This window comes from Rhamphochromis sp. 'chilingali' (genome assembly GCF_963969265.1).
Source record: "Rhamphochromis sp. 'chilingali' genome assembly, chromosome: 3".
NCBI classification, from domain to species: Eukaryota; Metazoa; Chordata; class Actinopteri; order Cichliformes; family Cichlidae; genus Rhamphochromis; species Rhamphochromis sp. 'chilingali'.
Window position 1 is genome coordinate 37224015 of NC_137931.1, and position 23970 is coordinate 37247984.

General features: G+C 43.8%; 1 protein-coding gene across 1 annotated transcript; it reads right to left on the reverse strand.

Annotated features, from left to right (window-relative positions):
- Nucleotides 1–1794: 1794 nt before the first annotated feature.
- wdr18 (WD repeat domain 18) lies at nt 1795–22438 on the reverse strand. The gene is made up of 10 exons (XM_080879016.1): nt 22184–22438; nt 20431–20541; nt 18909–19042; nt 18522–18663; nt 18095–18238; nt 17937–18001; nt 16203–16327; nt 7275–7438; nt 6444–6512; nt 1795–2006 (listed from the first exon to the last, which is right to left on the reverse strand). Exons 1-10 carry the CDS (start codon nt 22394–22396, stop codon nt 1878–1880), a joined length of 1296 nt encoding a protein of 431 aa, XP_080735142.1. The 5' UTR covers nt 22397–22438; the 3' UTR covers nt 1795–1877.
- Nucleotides 22439–23970: the final 1532 nt, after the last annotated feature.

Below are 23970 nucleotides of genomic sequence, written 5' to 3' on the forward strand. Positions count from 1 at the left end.
AGAAAAATAATCAGGTTGCTGAATATTTGAACCTGATATTTGATCATTTTTCATCATTTGTTTGTGGCTCACACGAACTTCTGTCTACAAAAACACACTCTTAATAAAATATGTTTGTTTTTTTTAATTTGCAAAATGGCCATATTTGGAAGAGACGGTGGATTTATTAGCTAATGTGAGCTACTTTCAAACAGACTCACTGCTCAGCAGCATCCAGTCAAAATCCTTGAATTTCACTGTGCACCTAAACTGGAGCTCAGACGTCTTGGAGAGTCTGCTCGTACAATTAACAACATTATTATTATTGTGGTCAGATAGCAGCATTAAAAATGCTACATGCAGAGATTTCAGGTTATGGTACCCTGCTGTGGACACTTCTGCTGAATGTGACACTGACAACTAAAACACTATTAAAGTCCTCTAAACATTTACCTATTAATCGATTAATTTAGCCTAGTATGAAAGGGCACGAGGGACCTCTCCATCAGCAGAAAAAGCTGTAAACGTATGGGAAGTACTAATTGTATGCCTCCTTCAAGCTGTCCGGTGGACTGGAGTCTTTGCCGGGCTGATTCTGTCCTCCGGGCCTTATGTTTGGCACCCTTGCTGATGTAATCCACTAATTCTCACAGTCTTTAACAGAGATGTTCAGCTCAGCCTCTCTCCAAATATCTTTTATACCGGTCATGTGACCAGTAAAACTGATACTGGGTTTTCTTTGTCCTTGGACTTGTTTAAATAAATCAATCCCTTATCGGGCTCTGGATTGTAGTTTGAGCAAAGACAACATGTAAAAAAAGGTTTTTGTGGTTTTCCTGTTTGAACTGACAGTTTTCTTCCACCTTCACATGACCTTTAATCTCCGACTTTAATCCAGTTTTCAATTTTTATAATGTGTTTTTTCCCCTCATGTTAGTTTATATTTATAGTTTGACATCTGGGCTCTTTTTATGTGAACACCTGTCACTGCTGGTTTAAATAAAGGTTGAAAGGCTCAAATGCAGCGTGCCAGTTTAACTATGAACACAAATGAAATGTTTGAATACAGTTTGTTGATATTCAAATCTTCACTTTAAAAAAGAGAGTAGTAAAAACATGAGATTATAAAACAAGTTAAACTGTGTCACATCTTCAAACACCTGATTACAGGAAGGAAAACACGCCTGTCTCCTACTGAAAACACAAAAACATTTACTTTCTGGGGTTTCCTTGTCTGGACGATTGTGTTTTTGTGTGTTGATGTGTGTACAAAGTAATTCACCTGGAAAAGCTGCTGCACACCTTTGTACAGATGTGGACAAAGTGGAACCTGAAATTTAATTCTTCTCTGGTTTTCAGGACCTGGACCCTGATCCAGGAAGCTGGATCAGCTAAAACTCTGAGTTTCTTAAGCCTGACTCTCCATCTTTGTAACGGAGAGCCCTGGAAATGTAATCTGATTACATTTACTGCAGATTCCCCATTTACATCCCTGTGATCAGTCATTTATCAGGCTGATCAGTGAATGATTATTGGTCACTATGATGGACAAATGTTGGATCTTCGTGTGAATATCTCAGTAAAAATGGATAGCTGAAATGACTTTCTAAACCAGACGAGTTTAACGAAGCAGCTGCTGAAAGTAACAAGTGTAATCTAAAGGTAATCTGATTACATTTCGTGTTCACAGACAGATCCACCCATGTCAATGACTGTTAAACAACATTTTAAAGGTTCAAAGTCTGGAAGTCACCTGAATCGGTCTCGGCACGTGACCCAAAATCACCCAGAAGGAATAGTAGGCTCACACACAGGAAGTTTTCCAAAAACTTTTATTTTGTAGAAAAACAAATAAACAAAAAACCCATCACAGTGTGTGTTTGTGTGTGTGAGTGCACTTATGTTGGTTTGGTGAGCAGCTGGCTGGAGAAGTCGTACAAATCTTTGTTCATTTTTTTCAGAGTCTGAACTTCTTCTTCGAGCTCAGCGATTCTAACCTTCGTGTTCTCGCAATCACCAAACACCGACTGAAAACACAAACAAAAACAAGCAATTACACATCACAGAAAAAAAACAAAACAATCTCTGTCATCTGTCTCCAAACATCGTCCTCTGCTCAACGAGCTCACCAAAATCACTTTTTTCCCGTCCCTTTAAATACAATACATGACTGGTTCTGCACCAGATGATCCTGCCGCTAGGTGTTTGCCCCTATTATGATCATCAACAGTACCAACAGTAACTGTAACTTCAACATGCTTTCTTTCTAGCGGCCACTCACTAGGGGGTGAAAGTTGTGGTTCTAAAAAGACTCAGTCCTGACATCAAGTTTCAATCAAGTTTAATTTGTAACTCTTTCAAAATGGAGGGTTTTTGCTGTACACTCGTTGGCTGATGACTTGTAATTGACAGGTTGTGAACCAGTCTGTCACAGTCAGAACCTCCCATTAATCACCACATTTGGGTTGAAAACACGATGACGTTGGCAGCAGACACGCTCATAACGAAGCTTCAAAGTGCTAATGATTGACAGCTGCTGTGTCACGTTGGTTACAAGCTAAAAATTAGCATTTTGGTTAAAGATGACCACGACTTCTTCCAGGGATGCCACAGACACCAGCCAACAGGTAAGAAACATGATTTCTGATCATCCTATGATGGACTAAGGTGGGAAAATATTTACCCAGCAAACAGTAAATACTGTTATCTGATTGGCTGGGTTGAGCTGGACCCTAATTGATCTTCATATTACTTGCTGTTCCTAGAGTATTTAAAAGTAGACTGGGAAGCAGAGCCTTTAGTTTTCAAGCCCTTCTTCTATGGAACCAGCTTCCAGTTTGGATTCAGGAGAGACACACTATCTCTACTTATAGGATTAGGCTTCAAACTTTTCTTTTTCCTAAAGCATATAGTTAGGGCTGAATTAGGTGTTTATACACCTCTCTGCATCAAACCATTAGTTATAATTAATCTCTGGCTCTCTTCCACAGTGTGTCTTTGTCCTGTCTCCTCCCCTCACCTCAACTGGTTGCAGCAGATGTCCACGCCAGCTTGAGCCTGGTTCTGCTGGAGGTTCCTTCTCTTTAAAACAGAGTTTTTCCTTCCCACTGTCACCAAAGCACTTGCTCATAGGGGGTCAATATGATTGGTGGGGTATTCGGTTTTCTTTAAATTATAGTAGGGTCTTTACATTACAATATAAAGCACCATGAGGTAGGGGTGTGCAATATATCACTTTTTCCACATACAACGGTTAAAGCGGCTTTATTGTAACCATTGAGTATAAATTGCCACGGCAATATTAAGCTGTCTGCATATAATTCACTGAGATTTTTTTCCTCACACACGCTGCCAATGCATCATTAACCCCCGCCCCACCCCAAAATTTTCTACCTGCCACACTGGGCTGAGCATGCGCATTAATATACTACCAGACAGGGAAAAATATAGCGACAGCTGGAGTTTCAGACTCGCTGTCATTTGGATTTCACAAGGACAATGCTGCACAAAATGCAGTAATTTGCAAAAACATGCCGTAAAACTACACAGGTCAACAATTTTATTTCTTTTTTTTTTTTTTGCAATCATCAGAAACCACAAAACACTTTTCTAAACTGTTTTTTCATGCTGATTTCAGGTCTGCTTTCAAATTTTTTTCAGTTACATCAGCCAGATAATTTTGAATTATGAGTAATATTAGTTTGCAATGGACCTTCACAGTTTTTATTAAACAGGCACCAATCAAGCAACTGTTTCAATATTTTCAGTCAGGCACGCACTGTGGCATAGATATGATGATCAGTGGCAGTCAGCTACCACTGTTTCTTCAAAAAATCCTTAGCATATGATTTTCTTGTGCACACTGTGTCTGGATTGTCAGGGTACAGCGTCCAGCAGTAGTCAGCCATCATGCTCTCATTCCAGAAACCTTAGTAGCGACGTTCCATTAACTGCATGTCCTGATGAAAATGCTCTCCCTGTTCATCACTCACCATGCCAAGATTTTCTGGAAAGAACTCGAGGCCTGAGTGCAGGAAGTGTATTTATTTTCAATGACATGCGACAGCCCAGTTTCTGGTAGGAATCAAGCAGAAGCTGAACTCCTTCCATGTATGCAGAAAACTTGTGGATGCCCAGAAAGCTTTTGCAGAGCCACTTCAATTCCTCCCAAGCTTTGAACTCGGCTGTTGAGAGAGATTGTTTGAAGCCTTCATTCTGCAAAATGAACTTGATCTGTGGACCTATAAATAAACCTTCATTCATTTTTACACCGCTTATGTTTGGAAACCTTTCAGTGGGGTACTGAAAACTGCATGAATTCCCTTTGCCTATGGCCTCAACATGATTCTTCATCAAGCCTAGCTTGATATGGAGAAGCGGCAAAAATATTTTACACGGCTCAACCAGAGGCAGAAACTCGATACTGCTTTTTCCTGGCTCATAGGCATCTCGTGGCTGCCAGTCACCCTTGACATAATGTTCCGCAGTAGATCGGCTGTCCCACAGGCACAGGAAACAGCAGTATTTGGTGAATCCTCCTCGCATTCCCGTCAACATACCAATCACCTTCAGATCACCACCGATGATGTTCCACTAATGAGTTTTATACCCAAATGATTCAAGCAGTGTCTTCATGTTGTCATAGGACTCCCTTAGATGAACAGAATGGGCAATCGGCACACTTGGTTTGGCATTTCCGTTATGGAGTAGGAGTGCCTTCGAGCATTTTTGTAAAGAATGAAAAGACACCATTTAGTTGGAACATGCTGAAGAGTCTGTTGATGTCATGACAATGGCACATTGAGCAGTCAGTTGTGAAGAACGCTGTCAAGTTATGACTTCAACTATGATTGTAGTGAGTTACAGTAACACCCTTGGCAAACAAATGCTTCTGCTTAAGCTTCGAAGCAAGAAGTTCTGCTTTGTCTTTCGATAGATTTAGATCACGAACGAGATAGTTTAGCTCTGCTTGTTTGGTTCTGAATCTTCATCAGCCAGAACAGATCTGATGGCTCTAGATTGTAACCAGAGGCACCTTGACCGTTTCCTCGTCACCTTCTACAGAAGCGAATCCATCATGTGGCAGCACAGGAACAGGCCTTATTGCAGAATCCAGGCTGGTGTAGACAACTTTGTGCTTATTTTTGAATGAGAATGCTGTTGTATTCACGTGGCAAAAATAGCAATTGTTGAGATGATCTCGTGGTTCCTGCCACACCATCGGGATTGCAAATGGCATTGCTGATTTTCACAGATTTAGCCAGTGCTGCAGTGCATTGGAACAACTGTTGCAGATGACATGTTGAGCCCAAGATTTATCCTGGTCACCCAGAGGGCAGCCAAAGTACAATTTGTACATCTTCTTAAGGTCTATAGTAATCGGGAGACATGCTTTTGTCTTGAATGAACCACACACCTAAGAGCAACTGTCTGGATGATTAATACAATCTAGGCACGGTAACAACTGAAATCAATTGCAATTAATGCCGTATGTAACATAAAACACAGGGAACTGTCGTTAAATCTGGTTACATGCTTAGGCTAATTATACCAACTATTATGCAATATATAACTAGCATTATCACAAAAACTGTACGTGCTACGGAAAACCTAAACACAGATTTGAAATCAGCATGAAAAACACTACAAAACCCAGTGTAGTCCAAAATGAAGACTGTTTTAAACTGTGCACACACAAAGAAAACCAGCTTTGATACCTGTAATTGCTCTTGGTCAGTCGTTTTTATACTGACTGTCTAGACTTTTGTTTCTGTTGATCATTATATTTTTTATTTTACAAATTTTAAATGTTATAAGCACAGAAGTTTGTTTTATTTTTACTCGTGAATTCTTGTTTGATGTTTTTGTTGCTGTGATCTTGCGTTTGTTTGTTAAAAGGTCTAGTGTTGACCACCGAAAGAGACTTAACTGTCACAGGATTGTCATCTGTTAAAAACCTCTGTGTATAACGGATTGTTAAAAAACATAGTTAAATAAAACATTTTAATACAAAAAATATGAATGAAAATATGAAACCACTGAATTGTCGATTTGAATGAGTGTACCGATGCAGTGTTAGGCACTATATGGTTGATAAGAACATTTGTTTTTGTAGGTTATTTAAACATATCATGATATATATCGTGCAAATAAGATTTTCCTCATATCGCCGACCACTACCTTGAGGTGAGTGTTGTTGTGATTTGGCGCTGTATAAATAAAACTCAATTGAACTGAGGCAGTCTCAGAGTCTGAACTTTGACCCCACGCTCCAGACACACACAGGGCTGACCAATAGAGCTGCCTTCTTCACACCATCTCCGACCACCATTGCTATCAATAATCAATAAGACTGACAGGAATGTCAGGCTCACAGTCAGTTTGTCTCTGACCCTTGGCCAGTTAAACTGTGGGATTGTCAGAGGATGCAAACCAACACTCGACGAAACCTCGCCCCCTCTCACCTTGTCAGTCACGGCGTTCATCAGCGAGTTCAGCGTGTCGGCTTTCTGCAGGTACGTTTCCTCCTCCTCCTGTAAACAAACGGGCAGACCTCTTCAAAGTAAAACCTGCGATGTATCAGCTTTAAGTGAGATGTGCAGATTGTCACTTCAAAATAAAACTGAAATCTTCCACCATAATTACAAAAATAATTTAGCAATAAAATGTAGCACTGCTGTGTGAATCTGGTGATAATGATGAAGACATCTAAAAATTTTATGTCTTGAGAGCTGATCAATTAAACGATGTTAAACACTCCAAACAGGACTGACGATGTTAGCAGGCACGCTGGTGACAGAGCACTCTGACCTGTCAGGCAATCAAAGCTGTAAATATTGATATTATTGCTTACCCACTGAGCAAACACGCATTTTTCAAACTCATCGTCATTACAGCAGAGAGTGTGTGTGTGTGTGTGTCTCAGCCTCATTAGCATAAACTGCTCTGAGGCTGCTTATGAAAGTTTCCCTCTCATTGTGTATGCATTTGTGCGTGTCTATGTCACCTTCCTCCTTCAGAGGGATCGATGTGTTTGAGCTGCAGCTTCATGTTTTATTTAAACGTTTCCTCAAATTGTGTTTGATCTTTCCATCTTTACGTTCAGCCTTCACCTGCACAGCTCCTTCGTTCACCTGTGTGTGTGTGTGTTTTCATTTCTACCCTGTCTTGTCAGAATTTCTTGTTGTTGTGGCTCCCATCTATGAAAATAAACTGCTCAGACATTCATTTGGTTTTTACTTCCGTAAACAGGAAGCTCAATTATGGAAGACACAAGGAAGAAAGGCAGCACTCACCTGTGTGTGGAGCCTGAGGCGGACACACACCTCCCCCGGCTCACCGCTGTCGCTCTCGGAGGCATGCAGGTGTCGGCTGAAGCGTGGCAGAGGGACGGTGGGCCGACTGTCAGGCAGGAACATGTTAGCGGGAGCTGGCGTGATGATGGCGTTTGTCACTGGCCCTAAACACACAAACAGGAAGTGATGTCGCGGTGCTCAGGAAGTGTCGTTTGTGGATGGAGAGACATAATCACTACAGAAGAAATTTTGCTTCCTGTGTAAATTCCACGACACGCATGATCCTCTGCTAACCCCACATCGCTCATGACATCATCAGCTCATTAACCATTAGGTCATAGGTATGAACAGGAACCGGCCAATCAGGGGCCAACTGACCAGAGACATTAGCTGAATGACAATGACCCCTAAGGTGATGAGTGCACGTGAGTTTCCTCTGTGATTCACGGGTGTAAATGGCGACATGTCCAGGGTGAATGTCGCCTCTTGCCCCATGGCAGCTGGGATAGGCTCCGCCCCGCTGGGGTGATAAAGATGATGTAGGGAGCTCCTGAAGGTCAAAACTGTTTCTTCTTCTTTCGTGATAGCTCCACGGTGTTGTTTAAATAAAGCTGTTTGTTTTTGAATAACATTGAAGCCCATGTTTACATCACTTCCTGTCAACTTGGCTTTCAAGAACATATCAGTCTCTTAGATGAAACAGGAAGCAAGTCAGTGATGTCATGTAACCAGGCTGAAACTGTACCGACCTGAAACATGCAAATGATGACAGGCTGCAGATTAAAAAGCCACTTAGGTGAAACAAAATTAGGGTTTTTTGCTTACTTGTTTTGTAACCTTTAACATTTTTTGGTGCGTTGGTTGTATTACACGTCTGCAGAGGCCAAGCCTACACTTGAAGCCATTGAGGTTTTCGTTGGCGGGAGTGACGCGATGCCGCTGTTATTCCACTTCCAGCAGTTGTATTTGTTGTTCCACAGTTCTCTTTATCCAACATCATTTATCATAACAGCGTCACAATCTGTTTGCTCCTTCCGAATAACAACACCTGGAGCTAATTATGTGTATCTACCTTAAATACATTCACATAAACACACCATACCATAAAACAAAAAAGGTGACCCCTAGCGGCAGACATAAGGTAACAACAAGGGCTGGGCCATATCATACTGTTCACGGTAATACCGGTAAAATGTCGGGCAACGATAAGAAAATGAAATATCACGATAGAATATGGGTAAAAAGCCCATGCGCAGTGCCTTTGTTTTCATACGCACATGGCGAAAAAAGCGTGCCGGCAACAGAGAATGAGAAGGGCGAAAGTGGATCGTTGAATGAAACAGATGAAACAGAATTGGTTTGTAAAAATGCTGCAACTTCAGTGGTGTGGAACGTTCCACACCACTGGTTTAGCTTTTGTCCGTCAGATAAACAACAAAGTACTATTTTTGGTAGAGCATGCAAGCAGGCCGTCGTTATTACCATGTTTTTTGGAAAATATGGCACACTTGAAATCAATCCTTTGATTTTTCTGAAAATCGCCAGTGCCCCTTATAATCCCGTGTGCCCTCGTATGAATTCTGGTTGTGTTTACTGACCTCAAAACGATTTTCTGTGGTACACGGCACTCAAAAATCTGTCAAATGTTTTAGTACGACTTTGCTAAGCTACGAAGTCGCACTGCTTGATGGATTGTCGGAGCATTACGGCTATCGTAGGCAGGAGCCTCGCGGAGTAATACGTACTGTGCTTCAACATAAACAAAAACGCACTGTTGGTTTCCTGCACGTGCTCAGTTCTTATCTACTGATGTTCGTTGGTCTGCCCTCAGCAGCTCCTTCGGCTGATAAAACCTTAATTGTCCTGCAGTGTTTCCTCATTCGGCACACTGACAGAACCTCTCTCGAGCACCAGAACAGAACAAGAAGAGACAAGTGGGCCTGACCTGACCATCTGACCATCAAACATTCATTACATCAACCTCATCAGATGTGCCTGCCTGAAGTTAGCTTAAACTTTTACACACAGCCTCATTGACAGACCAGGACTTCACCTCCACCACCTGATTGCATACTGTATGTCAGCTCCTCTGGGACTAACACAATATCAACATGTGTTGACCCATAACCAATACGTACTGACGACCATCAGTTTTTGATCACACCCAAACAAACCTCTTCTGTCACAAAGGCCTTGGCCCGTGTGACAGAAGAGGATGCTGGAGAAGGAAGATGGAGGCAGACCATCCTTCCCTGAAGGGAGCATGAGAAAGGAGGAGGAGAAGAAGCTGTCCACTGTCACTTGACGTTTCCATCACAGGTGCCTTTGATTTGGTGTTCTACAAATGAAGAGTATTAAAAACTGAAAATAGAGCAAAGTGTCTGAGTTTGTGAAGGACATTCAGAGAAACTCGTGTGAAATATTAAAGTTCTTCTGGTTCATCAGTAAAATATTCAAGCTGCTGCACTCAAGTCACATTAGGAGGAGCTGATGGACATCAACAGATGGCGATCACCTCAATAACACATGACTGCTTCTGCGCTCTGCAGCAGGGGCAAGCTCACTTTGTTCCTAAAAGCTGCCAGGCCACATGACCTACATGATCATTTATCAATGAGACTCATGAAGCAGACGGGATTATTAAGATCCCGAAATTCATCACGATTCGGATTAGCACCAGGTAAATCACACCACTGATGTGTTTGGTCCTGATGAACGCTACCTGTGACAGGTTCTCTGTCAGGCATGTCTGACCTCAAGTTTTCAGACCTCGGCTAATTTTGCCGCGATCGCTGTGTCAGTCCCTCAGACAGCTGCGGTCTGCACAAACACGTTCAGGTGTTTTTGTGGGAAGAATGGAAACAGGAGGATCTGCGTGTGATTAACCCGAGCGCGTTCTGTCAGTCGTAAATGTCTCTGAAATGTGGCGCAGATGAATGAAAATCATGGAATATTCCAGACCAATGTCCAGTCAGGGCCCGCCGTGAAGCAGTTAAATAATCCAATCATCATCACTGGCAAAAATAACTGAGGTCAAAACATTCAGCGGTCAAAGGTTAAATAACAAGGTCCATGGTGGCTCTCCTCCACCTATTGAAGATTCCTCTGGCTGCTGATTGAGACAAGGACACTGTGTGTGTGCGTGAGAGAGAGTGAGAGAACAAGTTTAAAGTGCCATCTGTAACCACGGTGACCACAGGTCCTCTGAGAAACTGTCCCACTGCAACTCATCAACCTGTCATCAACGCTTGTCCATCAGCTGCAACAGCCAATCAGGTCAGGACAAACACAGGAATTGGAATGGCACCTTTAATCTCCTCTGCTTCCTTCACTTGCAGCCAATCAAAAGGAGCGGCTCTGAGCGAGGCGTGCTCCATCAGTAAATCTGCCGCCACGCTGACACGCTGCCAGACTCATTTCACGCCAACAGAAGCTCCAAACCGCAGCGCGTGGGAGCGGATTTACTGCATCTGCCTCCACCTTCAGCCCTCCATAACAGCCGTCTGCACCTCCACCTCACCGCTCTGTATTCACTCCGCCTTCAGCGCCTCAGCTCACTGTCACTCTAACTTCCTGTCTGGGGACTTTTAAAATTAATTTCCCTGAGATTAGCTCGAGGATCTGTTTAAGAGTCTGAAGGATGACAAATCGCTCGGGAGACGACAAAGCATCTGAGCTGACTGACACGCCTGAGCCCCGAAACAGGAAGTGGCTCATTTACACACAGAACGAAACAAGCGAGCTGACCTCACCTGTTCACTCTAAACAGCTTTTTTTATTACCTGTACTCAGGTAGCAGCTTCACCTCTAGCAGCCGCTTCACCGTGCTCCTCGCTGTGAGACCAGCTGGCGGCAGCGTCTTTCAAAGGTTAATGTGAAACTGGTCCGACTGCAGCAGCTGCTGAAGATGTTTTATCTGCTCAGAAAACAGTTTACAGCAGACTGAAGACCACGGCCGTGTGACCACGACTCAGAGTCTGTTCACCTGAAGGTTTCCCATGAGGAGTTGAGCCACGCCCACCACGCCCCCTCCCCACCAGAGCAAATCTTATGCTTAGCAATTCTGAAATCTACCCACCCATCCATCCCGCCATCTATCAACTTTTCCATTGTCCACCTCCTTAAACTCTGATGCATGCAGCATGCTGCCCCAGCTTCAGATGTTCAAAAATAAAGTTCAAGACGCTTTTGCCTGCAGGTTAAACTTCTACAGCCTCACACATTACAGCTCCACTCCTGAGAGCCAGCAGCTTCATCTTTGACCTAGAGCACCAGACACATAATGTGCCAATTTAAAATATGGAATAAGCTGTTTGATTGGCTCCTAGGTTAGCATGACGCTAAATGTTTAATACTCTAAAGTTTGTGATCAAAATACTTTCAAACACTGCTCTGGCTCATCGATCAGCCAGAGCAGGCGATTCCAACACCAGATCAATAAGTATAAAAGCAGTTGCTGAACCAGGTTTATACCTGCAGTCTGACCTGGGGGTCAGTCCCCAGGCATGTCAGTGCCTCGGTCAGATGCAGCTGATAGCTCATCTGATTTCAACTAAGCTGCCGCTCCTCAATAAAACCAATCCCTGAGAGACTATGCTCAGGGTGAGAAACTCCACCAGCAAAACATAATGACCGCCAGGTCACCTTGCAGGTGAGCTGAAAGAAGCTCAGACATAGATTTCAAAATGAAAGTGTTTATAAACCTTAAAAAGCAGCTTAAATATTTTTGAGCTTTTATATGAAAGTCAATGATACAATGATTCAAGGTGAAACAAAGTAAATGTGTGTGTCTACCACTGAGTCTCTGCATGACTGCTGCCATTTACTGAAGGGTCATTCTGATATTTATGAGATTTTATTTTAAAAAGCCATAAAAACTGGCATCACTTACAGTCCCTGATGAGTTTTAAAAAGTCTAGCACACTTCCTGTAACACCTGTTAGTCATTTAAACTTTGAATGACGTGTCTATGATAAAGAAAGGGTTTTTATCTGAGATGTCCTCCCAGTAAAATAAAGGCAAAGGGGGGTTCAAAGCTGAGGGAAAGTTAAACATCAAAATGTAGGTGGAATGATAATAAGAATAACTGGTGCTGATGCTCAGTTATTTCATTAAAAACTGTAAATCTCTAGGGGACCCGCAGGCTCTGTTTTAACACATAGTTTAAGGGTTTCTCTCAGAAGGATGTCCTCACTCTTACATCATAAATAAAATCCCCGAGCAGTGAAACTCAGGAGGTTTATACTGAAAAGTCCGAGCAGAATTCCTGCTTGTTGTGCTAATAGAAACGGGCTAATTATCCCCCACTCAATTACACATATTGATCGTCTGCTTGGCTCCGGCTGCTGGAATTACACTAATGGTCCAAATGTGGTCCAGAACGACAGATAAATCAGGCTGAGTGTGTTAGAGGCTGAAGGGCTGCCAACACACTGCAGACACTCTGAGGAAACACCCTCAGCTGGTTCGGAGCCTCTCACCTGGATGTTTTATCGATATTCCACTAAACCAGGGGTCTCAAACTTAAATGAGCCATGGGCCAATCCTGGCACTGTCATCTCATTGGAGGGCCACTTTAGTGTTCAAGTAGTACAAAAAACCAAACAAGAAACAAATCCACAAATATTTCAGAAAATGTTTTGTTTGTTTTTTATTTCAAATACTGTATAACAACACAATTTTTTTACTCCCTCTTAACTAACTGAAGCCTTTCATTTAACTACCAAATAAACACATTGGTCCTCTCTTTCTGGCCACACACATGGCAGCACTTCTGCTATCATTTTGTTTGTATTCAACAATACAAAGTGGCAGCCCCCGGGCCGCCACTTTGAGACCCCTGCACTAAACAAACCTATGAAAGACACTTATCACATCAACTGCTTCATGAGCTGAAGGAAAGTTTTTTGGGGGTTTTTTATACCATAAATCTGCAGTTCATCTACCGTCCAGCAGAGGCAGCAGTGAATCTATCTCTATGTTAAAATTAACAAGTTTACAACCAGATAGAAAAACTGGTTTAGCCTCTAAAGATAATTTCTCTTTTCACAACAACTGTACAGGTGAAGAATGTTTTTAGAAAACAACTGTTTGCATTATTGGGGGCATGGCCTCTTTGATTGCAGACAGCTAGCCACCTGTCAAAGCTTTACCAAAGCCTAATTTTACTGAGTGTGGATGTTAATGTAACGCAAGTATGCAGATTAGTTGCTAACATAATTTAGCTCATCTTAAAAACTTCTTTCATCTGAGCACAGCGCCCCCCCATCAGTAGCACTGATAACTGCAGGTGGTGAGTCTTCATCAAGTTTTCATTGAATGCCGTTTGTTTACTGAGATACTCCTGAGATCATTGCATTTAATTTAATACTATCAAACATAAAAGAGAATCATTGAAACTGTCAGGCAAATGTGGGCTGCTGAAATGAAAGTTTCCATGTTTTGCGATGTCACAGAAATCATTTATCTTATCTCTATTGTGATAATTCCTTTCTTCTGCGAGTCAGCTTCCTGTCTGTGGTTCTCTTACAGACTCTGATCATAATTCAGCTGCTGATGATTTGTCTCAGCAAAAAGTCTCAGGATTGTAGTGAAGATGAATCTCTGGGAGGTAAAAGCAGCAGTTAAATGTCAGCACTGCAGATGGGCTGCCTCGCAATAGCCTTCCTGTATGGCCATCACACTAATCCCGCCCACCAGCTCTTCCCAAAAGTTCCTTTTTAGTTGAGCTGCTGGATTTTTGTTGTTCAATTAGAGAACACATCAGGAAGCGACTCTGACGCGTCACACCAAGGACACCGTCCAAACAGCTGATCTATGACATTAGGAAATACCTGGCGACTACAACAGTAACCTACAGCCACATGAATGGACAGCTTGCCACGCCATGGAGTTGGCAGCTTCATGTTTAATAGTTGAAAAAATTTAAAGAAAACCTGCAGTTTGCAGGAACGCCACAAAGACAACTCAACTGAGCCATCAAAATTTAGGTGGAATGATAATAATAACTGGTGCTGATGGTCAGTTATTTAATTAAAAACTGTAAATCTCTAGGGGACCCGCAGGCTCCGTTTTAACACATCGTTTAAGGGTTTCTCTCGGAAGGGTGTCCTTGCTCTTACATCATAAATAAAATCCCCGAGGAGTGAAACTTTGTACTGAAAAGTCCGAGCAGAAGACAACTCAACTGAGCCACTGATGTTTGTCAGAAAATGCTGTCACGCTCAGGTGTACGGTTCAATGCAGCATGGTGTGTTCAAGTGTCACTGTGTTTTTTATTCTAGTACGATGTGTTCAGGGGCCCTCAGAGCTGTCAGTGTTTCCCCGCAGCCTCTCGGGGTAATGAGTCCTGAGATGAGGTGGCGGCAGCAGAGAGAGGTGGTCTCGCCTCGTCGCCTGCAGGAGCGGTGCTCTGCTGTCAGATGGATGTTTCTTTATAACAGTCGCAGATCTGACACGCTGAGAAACGGCGGAGGAGGCAGGAGAACTCGGACTGATGCACACCTCCCCCTCCTCGCTTCTCATGAACTCTTCATGAACCTCTCACTTTATTTGGTTTATTTCACAGCAGCTCAGATAATCAATCGCGCGCACACACACAATGTGTTCGATAACAGTGATGGGATGCAGCGTCTCCTCTGAGCTTAGCACCTGTAGATGGATCTCAAATGACGTCTCTGAGGATCACGTGATGCTGAGCCAATCACAGCATCTCAGATCCGAGACTTCTGCACCGACTTGCCTCAGTCAAACCCAACCATCAAATGATCTACTTCCTGTGACGCATCATTGTTCTCACCATAATCAAATGAAACAAAATAACTGATTAAAAATGGCGAGGAAATGTCTGAGGACCGCCTTCTGTTCCTGTGGTCTTCCTGGGTGCTCCAGGGTCCTGGAGCCATGTGAGTTTACATTTTTAACAAAGTGATAGACAGCAACCTATCCAGGTGCATCCCACCTCTCGCCCGTTGACTGTGCCCAACAGAGGGCGATGGTTTCTGTGAAGGTCGTCAGCATGATGCCTACAGACAAACATCTGCATGGTAATCAGTGACATCACTATGATGTCACACTGATCGTTCTTCACTTCACTCAGTTAAAAAGGCTCAGCTTCAGCCTGGATTCAACTCAAAATCCTGAGATTATTTCAGGTTTGCTCCACCTGTGACATACCTGCAGCGCTACCTGTCTGACACTGGTTTCCTCATAGACCAGTGCTGAGGGGAGCACATTGGTCATGTTTAGTGAAGCCAGGTTAAAAATTCTTCAGCAGCAGGTGAGGTTTGAGATGGCAGGAATTATGTTCTATGGCGTTTCATCACGCTGATGAGTCCGACTCTGCACACGTCAGGTAAAACCATCAGACGGGCTGAGAGCGAGCACCTCCTCTCGCCTTTTTGTGAGGAGCTGAATCTGCTCTGCTGAGATGAATCCTTTTGAGGCGTTGTCGTCATGGAGGATGAAGCTTTCTCTTTAAATTCACTCTGGCTCTTTGTGAGCAGAAACGTGACCGGGAGGGGGGGAGGGTGAGCCGCGCATCCGGCCAAAGCAGGGATTACGGTCGCTGACGGCCGTTTGAAGTGAGACGAATTTGGCGCGGAGGATTTGGTTAATTACAAAATGTCAGTCACGATCACAGCGGGGAGGTCCCTTCTCGTGTTCCTGTCAGAACCACACCGCCGCTCATCATCAAGCAGACACCAGAGGAAGAGACAGCGCCGCCAGCGTCACCACTCATTAATAACCCAGCAGCAGCTGAGGAGGAGGCAATTAAACAGCACCTCCCTGAGGTGATAGCTTAAAAGTGCAGCTTCCATTGACCCACATGTAACCAGAAGTAGATCTCAAGCTGAGATTTCTTTTGAGCAAGGCAGCACAGATAGAAAAACTCTCAACCCTGATGATGTCACACGGTGCGGGACTTACCTTTGTGTGTGAGGCAGCGGATGCTCTGTTTGCTCTGAATGTCCCACAGTCTAACCGTTTCATCGTGTGACCCTGACAGCAGCAGAGTCCCGTCCATCGACACTGAGAGACACGTCACCATGTTCCTGAGGAGAACACACAACCACGATCAATACAGTTAATAAACCCTAATCAACAATCATCCTGAACCTTGATCATTGAAGTTAATCCACAGTAAACACCTGTTAGAAGGGCTTCCTCTGACGTGTGTTATTCACTACCATCTGGATTACTTCACCGATGGAGACAAGAGCTCTTCATCACACGTGTCGTTTTCCCCACACCTGTTTTCAGTTTATGGTCGTTCATATTTCCTACCACACCCACTGCTTGGCGAGCTTGGAATTAATGAAGAGACAGCCCACCACCATTTATCGCCGTGATGTCACACCTCAGCCCAAGCAGACTCCCACAAGTCTGACGAGAAGCACCGTGAAAACGTGGACAATACTCTGCTGTGATAAAGAACTGGTCGCCTGGCATGGTCATATCCTGTTGACGGTCTACACGTTATTCATTTATTTTCAAACATGGAGATAAAACTGTTTGTACAACACATGAAGTTTCTTAATTTTCTGCTACTCATATTAGGCCCCAGCCACACTCCGTCTGAAGCCCCGCCCCACTTGTTCTAACTTTGTGCTTAAACGTCGTGACTGTTACAGACGATGAAGGTTAATTGTCGGTGGACTCGCTGACCTCCAAACGCTCGACGTGATCACCAGCGCCGCTCCTCGCACCGTACCGGAAACACAATTTGTTCCACACACATGAAAATACTCGCACTTCCTGTCACCGCCACAGAGAAATGGTTGGTGTCAGATTAAACTCATTGAAACAATCCCGTCCTTTCTACAGATTTTCACCCTCTGCTTTCAGTGAACAAGACTTTTGCTGCAAAAGGAACAGGAAATGACCCAGGGCTATCCACTGATATAAATCTTTACAGACCAGGCGTGGGAGAGAAGGACATGCTACCGGATCGCCACGTGAAACGGCTTCCAATGTTGTTTGCCGGGTGCAGCCGTGTTGGGGGAGGGTCACCGTGGCTATTAGCCAGGCCAGCTTCACGGATGACGTTTCTGTCCAGTGTCTGTCTGTTTACAGGGCGGTGCCACGAGGGAAGTAGCAGCTAGCAAGAGACTCAAGTGCGGAGCGCAGCTGGGTTGTGATGTGACGAGCCTGATAGAGAGACAGGACGGAGATGGGAGTTTCTCCTCGTCCTCCTGAAACTAGGCTGGCGTGATCCAAAAATCAGAAGAGGAATTCCTCTCTCTTTGTACATATAAGGAACATTTGTCTTAGGTTGTAGGACAATTTTATCGCGGCACTGGGCGGGATTTAATGTACAAAGAACATCTTATTGCAAAAGTTGTTCAAAAGAATTGTGTTTATTTATTCCTGGTCTCCTCCTCGGGGACTAAACTGCGTGTGATTAAGACCCGCTCAGTCTCTCCTCCCTGGGTTTCTGATACACGTGTTCCCCCTCGTATTCTAAGAACTTGTGGCGTGACATTTAGGCCCACCAGCTTTAATGTCCACACAGTTTTTTTCTCACTATTAAACAAAAAGGTAAAAACGGTTCATCAAAGCTTCTAGCGTGAGACTTTATTTTGAAAAGAAGAAAAAAGAAAGCTGGTTTTCGTGCACACACACGACCATATTCCTGCAAACAAACGCCAGCGGCTGTCTCACCTGTGACCTTTAAACACCTGATTCCCCTCGCCATCCGACTGGAACGACTTTTCCCGACCGAGACTCTGCAAACAGTTCAAACAGGTAAACTTTATCGTCTCCCCTTAAAGCTGGGAGGAGTCAAAACATGATTGGGTGAGAAAATGAGACAGACTCACCTGGCTGCACAGAGACACTTGGAAAATATTTCCATCACTTCCTCCACAGAACACGAAGTACTCAGCAGGGTCAAAGGTCACAGACATGATCTCCACATCAAAGAGGATCGAGAGGAGTAGCTCGCCTGAGGACAGCTCCCATACCTAGACAATTAGCAGAAACAAACCCTAAGACTGTGATGACTGATATTTTACTGTGCTGAGCTCTGATTGGTATGATTTAACCCATTACTACATGAACTGCAGACACAGACAGTTTCAAGACACCAACTTGTTTAGAGAAACTAAACGAAGTAAGCTTCCTCCTCAATACCACGCTAACTCCTGTTCTTGATTATGGTGAGATGAAGATCATCAGCTGCCCGCTTTACCTGGGTCACAGCTGTCTGGATCGCTGAGTGACATGAGCAGAGGTGCACAAACTCACCTTCACTGTCTGGTCTAAGGAGGCGGTGGCGACTCGAGCCTGAGCTCCCATCAGGCCGCAGTGCAGGTCTGTGATTGGCAGAGAGTGACGAGACATGATGTGGCGAGGCTCAGGGGCGTGGCTTACATCCAGTTGGACAACACTGAAACACAGTGAACAGAGTAAGTGAGTCAGAGATCCGTCTGGCACATCTCAGAGTCACAGGTGACGCGCCGACCTTACCAGGCAAGTCTGAATTTTATAAAACACACACACAGCTAAAGCTGCACCTGCTGGACACTGCGCCTCTCTCCTGGCTGACTTCACATTAGTCTTCTTGTCATGAAATACCTTACTCCTGATTAAAAGCTACAGAACGCTCCAGATGTGTTTTCAGGTATGTCTCACCTTGACAGACTCCACACCAGAGCCAGGTTGTCTTTTCCACCAGAAACAAAATGGCTGCTGTCATCAGTGAACTTCAGACAGGTGACGTCCTGATAGTGACGACTGAGGACAGACAGCAGTTTACCTGTGCACACCTGATCAGTGAGAAAACAAAGTAAACAAACCTGAACAAAGAGACAAACCCCCCCCCCCCCAAAAACGACAAAAACATAAAAGGAAGAACTGTCTCTCTAAGCTCTTCCTGAAATGTTTGAATCCTCATTCCAATCAGCTCCTTCAGCCTCTGATCACCTCCATATGTCTGCTGGAGCTTTATTCTAACATTGAACCTGCAGGAGGTCCAGATGTTCTCATGAACCAGTTTTAGTGAGTTAGTCTTAGCACAGCACGAGCTGATCTCCAATCCTGTGTTCACATTTCACTTTCCAAACCCTCCTCCATGCATTCAGCTTCTACTGTTTCCTCTCTGATGAACAGGATGGAAACAGCTGAGGAGCTCTGAGATGGTGATGCTCTTTCTTAAACTCCTCTGTCAGCATCATCTAAGCAGCTTTTTGTGGTGTCAGTAAGTCAATAATGAGCTTTTATGTTAAACACCTGGAGATGCTTAAAGACGTGTTTTTTGTTCAGATTAACTTTATCTGTTAGTTCTTCAGAGAACACAAGAATATGAGAATCTGTTCTCCACACGAATGTGGGTAGTTGTGCTTCTTATTCTTGTGTGGGTTCTCTCCTGGTTCTCAGAGTTCCTTCCCCAGTCCAAGTCCTGACTGAGCCTGAGTGCTGATCCGTCTCTATGTTAACCCTGTGATAAACTGGAGACCTGTCAATGTGTACCTGGTGTCACCTATAGCTCAGATAATCTCCTCCCCCAGCAAGACTAAATTAAATAAGAGTGAAACAGATGGATGGATGTATTCTAAACTTTGTTTGGTCAATATTTTCTTTTTGGTAACAACTGTTCCTGTAATATTGGAAAGTCTGTGTTTTGTTTTTTAAATGGTGCCACATTTGTAGAGAAAAGGTATTCGTGGGTTGAGCAACAGAGTTCAGTTATGTGGGCTGTACCCATGACAAACCAAATCTTCTCTGCCAATGCTAAACAGCTGCTATTGACTCTCTTTTGTGTAACATATATTGGATCGGATGATTGAAGTCTGAAGAAACAAGACATGTTTAACAGTTTATTTACTGAACTGAACAATCAGGGGCCTCACGAGCATCTGTACAAACCACACAGAGCCACAACAGCCTGGCACTTCCTCATCACACTGGTCACCAGCTTGGTCACAGACTGGTGAAATCCCATTCATCAAAGGGCAGATTGCTTACTGACCGCTTGATTGATGAGTGACCAGGATGAATGAATGCTGCTGAACAGTAACTTCACATCAGTAGAGTTACTGAAAGAACTTGTGATTTGCATCATGCTGTCTGCCTATTGAGTCGTACAGCACAGGCTAAACAGGATCTTAAAAATTAATAAATTACATTCAGCCAATCGGAGCTTGAATAGACTCACCTCCCACAGGTAAATGGCCTCAGCGACTCCAGCAGCAAGAAAGAGTCCATTAGGTGAAGCAGAAAGACAAGTGACCACACCGGGACACACGATCTTCTGCTGCAGCTGATCCTGAACAACAAAAGAACAAGTGGGTGTGTCTACGAGGGAAGATCAACATATCCAGGCTTACTCTGTTCGCTGGCTTAACAAAATTTAAAAAGCCCAGTCAGAGATTATCAGAGACCATGAATATCAGAACATGGGCATCAGCTTGGTGTTTAACCCCCCATCTTCTTTTCTGCTTTAGGCTCTGAGCATGATCAGACATTCAATTTTCACTTCAATACCATTTTATTTATATACATCACCAAATCACAGCAACAGTTGCCCTAAGGTAATGCCATCCAGGTACCACACTTCATGGAGCTGTATATAGTTCAGAGCTCTGATGTGTCACATTAGAAACAAACATAAACCCCAGCAAACATTTTTATTGTGACGCTTTGTGTGCTTCTGATGATTGGGCATTTCCAGCAGCATTTCTTTTTATTTTCTTTAAAGACGTCTATCAGAGTTGCTACAGGAAATTAAAAGAGGAAACGCAGTGTGAATAACATTTTTGCTATCAAAATAAAACTAGATCAAATACAATAAAGCAAGAACTGAAAACAATATTTGATGATCTCCATTATGCGCTGAGCAATTCAGATTACCCGAGGTCCCTGAGCGGGTCCTGGAGAGCGCCACATCTGGAGACTATTGTCCTACTTCTTTAACGCCCCTCCAAGCACCAGCACAGCTGCTCCTCTGATAGGAGGACATGGGGCTTAGTTGATGCATTTTGTGGAACATGACCCAGTGGTCTTAGCTAACTATAGGCCAATCTCCAACCTTCCTTTCATATCAAAAACACTTAAAAAAAAGTAGTTGTCAAACATCTCTGATCATCTGCAGAGAAATGGCTTATTTGAAGTTTCAATCAGGTTTCAGAGCTCATCACAGCACAAAAACAGCTTTAGTGAAGGTTACAAATGATCGTCTTATGGCCTCTGACAGTGGACTCATCTTTCTGCTTGTCCTGCTATACCTCAGTGCAGTGTTCGATACTATCCAATCCATGAAGCCTGATAACACACACCAAGTAGTTAAACTGCAGGACTGTCTTAAAGATAAAGACCTGGATGACCTCTAATTTTCTGCTTCCAAATTCAGATATCAAACTGAGGTGATGGAACCTTCAAGGGAAAGTCAGACACAGGTCAGCAAGGTTCAAACAACAGGTGATCAGCGACCATCACCACAGTGACCTGCAGCACACCCTCAACACTCTGAAAACGGCTCTGCGTACCTGCTGTACCACCAGGTGTGTCCATGTTACATTTGAGCAGCAGGCTTTCAAGGTAGAATGCTTCACAGAGAAACTGCACATCTGTAGGATGTCTCAACAAGATCTGTGTGTACTAACACAGCAGTCTGTGCGAAAACACGTGGACTCACGAATCAGCTTCTTTAACGCTGAGCTGCAGCCATCACACAGGTAAGGTGTGAGGACAGATAAACGGGATTCGGTAGGGGGTTCGAGTGGTTCTGACAACGGCTCTACTTTTTCTTTTTCACAGAATTAAAGTGTCAGCTTTCTAAACGCTTTGTTTACACCTTTAGAGGGACTGCGGGTTTCTGAGCCCCTGTCCGCGCTGAGCGGCGGAGCGTTACTTTCGTGACTCTCGCCTAGTGAGCGAGGTGGGCTCAGCTGGGCCAGGTGCTGTCCTACCTTTCTCTGCAGCTCCCACACGTTGATGAAGTTCTTGCCGAGCTGCGCGGACAGCAGGTACTCCCCGCCGAGCACCGTGAGGCTGCGCGCGCCGCTGTTCCCGCCGCGGTACGAGAGCAGACTGGAGCCGCTGTGCGGGTCGAACACGGTGCAGTTCCACAGCTGGGACCCCGAATCGCTGCTCAGCAGGACCTCCAGAGGAGCCGCCATCATCCACACACACACCGGCCACCGCCGTACACTCTACGTCACGTCCGAGACCGATACGTCACGTCCGGGCGCGGTGCACTGTGGGAGATGTAGGGACAGGCTCTATTTAGAAACACCTGTTTTTCTCCAAAAATATTTAACACAAGTAAAAATAAAACTTAGAGCACGGGAGGCGTTATTTATACAAACATTCTAAACAAATGATAAATAATTCAGGTTTTTACTCACCTGAAAGCAAATATGAATATTTTGCATAATTAAACTTCCATTTTAAGAACCGCACATTTTTACCCCTCAACCATAAAAGGCTGATGGGGTACGACCATCCCCCTGCTGGGAGGCCAGCGTGGACACCGAGGTTTGTGAATGCGATAACTCAAGAGCATGTTGGAGTTTTAATTCGACACCGCAGGTGTCGCTACAAAAATCTTGGACGAGTTCAAATCTCAAAAGAATATCCTTAAGCTCTTTGGAAACTTTATTTATACACTGACACACATTACATCCTGTCTTTCAAAGCGAACATTCCTGAGTTCCACCCGCTCATTTGGCAGCATACGTGACAACACGTTTGCCGCCTCAGGGGCGTGATGAGGCAGCATACGTGCCTTCACGGATAAACTGTGCCCCCTTGTGGTGACAACTAAAATACTGCGTCTCAGTCAAACAATAACACGAATGCAGTCCAACACATTTCACAACTTGAGTACACAAATTAAATATCTCAACAAGCGTTCTCGTTTCTAGACTGATAAAACCATGATGATTTTATTTTATTGCGCTTTCATTGAATCCGTTTTATCTTTTCTTTGGTGTTGTGGTTATCTGTAAAGAAAAGGAACCACATCTGAACCTAACATGCCTTTACAGACAGTTACAGTGGCTGGCCGGTTCACTTTTCTGGACTCAAACCCTTTGCACAGTGAATTTCAGTTTCAATCAGTCAGTGAACCAACATTAGGTCTCTATATTCTCTATCCTTGTTACTACTTGAATTAATAATTGATCAAGACACTGATTGATTACAGAAACCTGGTTACAGTAGGATGATTATAATAGTTTAAATAAATCAACACCCCTGAGTTAACTGTCAGAATCCTCTTAACACAGGACGATGAGAGGGTGTGGCAGGCTGCAATCTTTTCCTCCAGCTTATTGATCCACCAAAGACCCAGACAGAATTTTAATTCATTTGAAAGCCTGACACTTACCCATGTCTAAATTTAAAATATAGTTTTATTTGTTGTTATCTATCGTCCAACATGGGCCTTACTTAAAGTATTGTCTGATTTCTCAGACCTTTATCTGATTTAGTGCTCAGATAAATATATTATTTTGGTTGATATTTAACATCACTTCAATTCAAGTTAGTTTTATATATATATAGCACCAAATCACAACAACAGTTGACTCAAAGCATTTAATATTGTAGGCTAAACACATTCCCATAATACAGAGAAACCCCAAAAATCTCCTCCAGCAGAACCATGCTCTGGGAGGGGCTGCCGTCTACCGCAACCACTTGGGGGTGAGGGAACGTAGACAGGACAAAAGGCATGCTATGGAAGAGAGCAAGA

Excerpts from the sequence above, each read along its gene's own strand:
- wdr18 (XM_080879016.1), bottom strand. The coding sequence starts at position 22,396 with ATGATGGCGGCTCCTCTGGAGGTCCTGCTGAGCAGCGATTCGGGGTCC. Across the intron at positions 18,239-18,521 it reads CCTTAGACCAGACAGTGAAG|GTATGGGAGCTGTCCTCAGG; the intron begins GTGAGTTTGTGC and ends CTAATTGTCTAG. Across the intron at positions 7,439-16,202 it reads CCGCTGCCTCACACACAAAG|GGCCAGTGACAAACGCCATC; the intron begins GTAAGTCCCGCA and ends TTGTGTGTTTAG.